General features: G+C 43.7%; 1 protein-coding gene across 1 annotated transcript in view; it reads right to left on the bottom strand.

Moving 5' to 3' along the window:
- Positions 1–5563, bottom strand: part of WWC1 (WW and C2 domain containing 1) — a 40458-nt gene that overhangs the window by 19721 nt on the left and 15174 nt on the right. Inside the window, exons 8-9 of the mRNA XM_010151286.1 lie at positions 1873–2115; positions 333–422 (exon numbers count right to left, since the gene is read on the bottom strand). Coding sequence (XP_010149588.1) covers positions 333–422; positions 1873–2115 — 333 coding nt within the window. The remainder of the gene's footprint in view (positions 1–332; positions 423–1872; positions 2116–5563) is intronic.

Below are 5563 nucleotides of genomic sequence, written 5' to 3' on the forward strand. Positions count from 1 at the left end.
TGATCTTAGGTTAGGACTACAACGGAAGGGCGTTTTAGACCTCTCAGCTGGGAGATGAAACTGCTGTAGCAGAGAAAACTAGTTACGCCACGTGCACGTAAACACCCACGGCTTCCGTAAAAGGTTACGTACCTCTTCAGCTGAGTGTGCAACATTGCGGCTAATCGAGTTGTTTCTTCCAGTTCTCGGACTAGCTGATTCCTTTTTAGGTTAGGACTACAACGGAAGGGCGTTTTAGACCTCTCAGCTGGGAGATGAAACTGCTGTAGCAGAGAAAACTAGTTACGCCACGTGCACGTAAACACCCACGGCTTCCGTAAAAGGTTACGTACCTCTTCAGCTGAGTGTGCAACATTGCGGCTAATCGAGTTGTTTCTTCCAGTTCTCGGACTAGCTGATTCCTTTTGCTATTCAACTTCAGTCTAAGAGAAGATAGAAGAAAAAGATGAGCTAAAGCAGCATTTTACTATTTAAAATGAGGAGTATAGAAAAATCCTATTTTTTCTATGAAATCCTACAAAAGTTAGTAAGAACACACAGCACAAAGGGGGACAGAATTTGGTTGAGATGTGTAGGTGTTTACCACCTTCCAATACTCTTAAAACCCTGCTAACATTCACCACAGTGAAAATAATTACAGCCAGTACTATAAAAGTTAATGTTTCTAGGATCAGGACTCAAAAGTCTGGCAGATTTTGCTTGCTATACACTACTGCATTCTTAGACTTACTGTGCTAATAAAGGTGTAAATGCTTTCATTCGCTTTCAGTAAGGCCCACGGGTGACTAAGGTTTACATGATTTAGTTATTTATTAACCATCTCATTATGGCTTTACATGAATTACGGACTTTAGCAACATCTCAGTTTTATTTCACACCTGAATTGGTTTGAGACACAAACATGTGCACTTGGGTGCTCATTCTCTATCTTAACAGGCCTCTGGTCAAGAAATCCTTCTCCAGAAACATGCTGGTTTTTGGCACACAGGACCATATTTGTAAAAATCACCAACGAAAGTGTTCATCTTACAGCAAGACCAGAAACATTTTTCAAACCACAGATATTTCAGGCTGGCAAAAGTCCTGCAGCTGAAACATCTGAGATGCCTACATTTTTTCTAGCATGATAAACCATGAAAAGATTATGTAGAAAGTAAGTTTACTCTGGACACTAAGTATGTAGAAGAAATGAAAAGACAGAGCCACACAGAGAGTGAATGCAACACGCTTATTCGATATATATTCAAGAGACTGCAGCTAAAAGTAGCATTGCCACAGCCACCCACATTAATACATCCAGATTGTAAAGCACTTGTAGGCAATGCCTAATGCAGTATTCATCCTCAGTGTACATTCCCATGAGATCTCCCGCTGCAACACAAGCAAAATTAGCGAGGATAGTTGGCATTTTTTTCAGCTACTTGAGATTCACAGGATATTCCGAGCAACTCCCACAGCCCTGTCAAATACCAGTTCCTACAGGAATCACACACGAGGATGCTCAGAACAAACAACAAATTTTAAAAATTTAAAATTCCATCTGTTGACATTTACCAAGTTCCAGACTGCACAGCAACTGTAGAAGCTGCTGCGAGGTGCTGGCTGCATACAGAAACATTATAGTACGCTCACATTACACTGGGCTATTTTAAGCATTTCTTACTTTCTCACAGAGGATCCATTTGTAGGAACAACAACCCTTCCCCACTTGGGGAGTAAGACTTGCAGGCGGATTCTTTTGGGAGGTAATTTCAGAAACCTTGTAAGTAGAAACAGTCTCCTGGAAATCTGAGGGCACACTGGTACCAGCATTCAGCCAGGGGATGTTGCTGCTTGCTCCCGATTACCTCTGTCCTACGTCCAGTAACCTACCTCTCAGTTAGAGCTTTGCTCTGAGTGTCTCTAGCAGCCTGAAGGTCTTCCTCCAGACGCCGTCTCTCCGTCTCCAGTCTCTCAACCTCTCCTCGAGTCCATTTTCTGGGGCTAATAAATCGCATTTCTTTTAACAGCTCCTCCTTCTCATTAATTAATATTAGACGATCCCGCTCAGAGTCCAGCACACCAGGCCAAGCCTCACTGTCAAGCTTAGCCAGTTGTATTTTCAGGTTTGCTATTCTGCAGCAAAAAAACGAAAGCAGTTATTCCATAAGGAGTGTCGGAGATACTGCTCCAGACAACCAAAGGTGCATCACGACCAACCACATCATCCATTGCCCTGAAGAAGACCCTCAGCTCAGGGACAACTACCCTCACCTTCACGCTCTCCTTACCAGGGTGCTGTCAGGTGATGGCACTGCCAGGAGGCTGACATGCAGACTGGGATTCTAACTCAGGTTTGCTCCCAGTGGTAAGCTAAGTCCAGCTAACCCCCAGCATCCACCAGTCAGGGAACAGTCTAACAGAACTCTGGATCTTGAAAAAAGCTGTCAGATATACTATAGGGTGTTTCATATGCCTTAGAGCAAATGACCTCACAGCACTTGTGGAGAGTATCATGCAGCAAATATCTGATCTTTAATCAGTTTTATGGAAAAGAACTGTATACTCTCTGTATACAATTCAGATAGGCTGATAAAGATCAGTGGTTACTCAGAAGTTTAGAAACTAATCTTGTCTTTACAACGAGGAAGTCAGTATTATGCATGCTGCTACTGGAGGAATCCAATTATTGACTCAACACTAAGCATTCTGGACACATGAAAGAGCTGTGTTAGTTCTGATGCAACATGCACCTGAGGATGTGAAGAGTCGAAGAGGCAACACAATCCTGACTGAATCCAGAGCCACCGATTTGCCTGAAACTTGGTGTCTATTTTCACTACAGGTATCATTCCAGACTTCAGTTTGAAGTCTGCATCACTCAGCACCATACCACACTGTCTCAAGCAGGAAGATGACTACTAAAAGCAACAGCAACACAGACCTAGAATTTACCAAGAGCTCTGACAGCAGAGAAGAGCACAGCTCGTGGCAGGTAAGGAGGCTGCTCACTCCAACTATCTGCTCATTCCCAGTTTCCCAAGTATCCGAACTGCTCGGTTAGCCCCACAAATGATCAGCTTTGCAGGGCAACATACAAAGGGAAGGAAAAAACCCGCACCAGGCCAGGATACAGAACCAAGGACAGTAATGTCAGTCTTCCCAAAGGAAGCTGTCTCCTTTGAACTCACTAACCTACAACTCTTCATGGAGTGATCATGGTAGTTTGGTGAGACACAATAGCACAGCTGAAGTTGCTTAAAAGTTCCCAAGGACTTGCATTTCTGGAACTCACACAACCCAGAGGGCAGAATGGGCTGGGGTGGAGAAATTACAAAAGCTAAGAAGGTAAATGAAGGAAAAGTATCTTGCAATGGAAGGCAAAATATTTGCAAAAATAATTCCCCTGACTGAAGACCAGAGAGCCAAGGCATACATGCCCCTTCGTGTGATTAACTCAGGTTAATCTCTCACTCAGGTTTAGTAAATACATAAGAGATGGCAGTGAAATGTTGTACATGTAAAACAGGAGTTCAGCATTCATCTCCCTTTGAAAAGAGCTTTGTGATCTGGTGACAGAATTACTGAACTTTAATTGAGCACAACAAATAGTAGTGGGTGTTAATCTGGATTTGTCTCTCTCCAGAATTTGGTTTGTGCTACAGAAGAGCACAGGATGGTGCACGCTTACCCCAGCAAACCAGCACACACGCAGGCACAGATCAAACTGAATGCCAACTAGCAAAATCAAAGTGTGTGGAGTAAGTAATAAGATGCAGATCTGGGCAGCAGCAGCTACACAACTACTGAATGGCTTGAAGAATAAAGCTTTGTCTTCCAAGCTCCAGAGGCCAAGAGGAACTCGAGCCCCGAGAGAGCCTGTGAAGGATTAGGCTCACAGACTGACCTGCATCCTCCATCACAGGAGATAGGCTAGAGATCACCTTTCTGAAGAGAAGCCTCACTTTCTGTAAACCCATTTCCCACAGCAGGTTGTTTACTCTAATTAAAGTCCCATAATTGACAGATATTCAGCTCAACTATCTTTAGGTCTTCCGAGGAGCTGTTTTGTTTTTGAGTGCCTGATTGAGTGCAACACTGTGTTCCAATGAAGAATTAACAGTGGCATTAATCCATAATCCAAGAATTCCTCTGTGCATTTTGAAGGGATGTGAGTTTAAGAGGATTGGTTGGCATTAATCTGATCACTTTTGGCATATATTTGCATGGATATAGCTTCTCCACTGGAATTTGTTCTTTATGCATTTCCGAGTCTAACAGCTTTGTTAAACTAACCTCAAGCTTTACCCTTTGGAAATGATCTTTTTTTTCCTCCCTTTCTCAGTTAAAAGGAGGTTTATGTATTCCATTTTTCCAATAAAACAGCACCACTACAAAAGAAATGCTTTGCAGACTGGCAAATGTCTGGCATTTGACTGAAAACTCCAGCCCTTTAGCATTCACTGACCGACTCTGAACTAGATCACTGCCGAGCCGCGCAGGGTTTGCACTGCAAGAGAATCAGCAACACCAAGCTCGGGTCACACAGTCTCTCTGAACAGCCGCGAGCTTGCAGGGCTGAACAAAATACAGAACAGGAAGTTCAACTTGTATTTAACTGTTTTCTTCCTACCTGGAAAAGGTGGTTAGACGCTTTAGTCATTGTCATAGCAAGTCTTTTCCTTTTTTTTTACGGGGAAAAGCTGGCACTTTTCTGTGATACAGGCGTAACACGTAAAGTTTTTAGTCTCTTTGGAGATCAACCAGAGTACATGCACCTCCACAGAAGTGTACATTAAGATGTGATTCCAGAACCAGTAATTAACAATCCTGTATCAGATCAGCCTCTGTTCTTCAGAAAAAAAAAAATCAAAGAGGGGGTGTGACCTCAAAAGCGACTCGTCAAATACCCACCACTGTTGCAATGATGCTAAATGTGACATGGAACTATTCCATTTTAGGAGATTGTAAAATACACTTAAAAGCCCAGAGTTAACACCAGTCACACAAAACCAAGCTGAAAGTTTAAACTGTTGAAGGAACTAAACCAGTGCACAGAGCTACACAGCTGAGTTACTGCCATATGTCTGGAATTGTACAACATGATTAAGTTGCATCTCTAATTACATTTATGCTGCAGTGGCTATCTCTTTGTAGAGATCATGGAATGGTTTGGGTTGGAAGGAACCTTAAAGATCATCTAGTTCCAACCCCCCTGCCATGGCCAGGGACACCTTCCCCTAGACCAGGTTGCTCAAAGCCTCATCCAGCCTGGCCTTGAACACTTCCAGGGATGGGGCATCCACAGCTTCTCTGGGCAACCTGTCCCAGTGCCCCACCACCCTCTCCGGGAAGAATTTCTTCCTGATATCCAATCTAAACCTCCCCACTTTCAATTTAAACCAGTTACCCCTTGTCCTGTCACTACAGGCCCTTGTAAAAAGTCCCCCCCAGCTTCCTTGTAGCCCCTTCAGGTACTGGAAGGCTGCAATAAGGTCTCCCCAGAGCGAGCAAGCCCAACTCTCTCACCTTTCATCACAGGAGAGATGCTCCAGCCCCCTGGTCAACTCCATGGCCGCCTCTC

Source organism: Eurypyga helias, unplaced genomic scaffold, assembly GCF_000690775.1.
Source record: "Eurypyga helias isolate BGI_N326 unplaced genomic scaffold, ASM69077v1 scaffold795, whole genome shotgun sequence".
In the NCBI taxonomy this organism is placed as follows: domain Eukaryota; kingdom Metazoa; phylum Chordata; class Aves; order Eurypygiformes; family Eurypygidae; genus Eurypyga; species Eurypyga helias.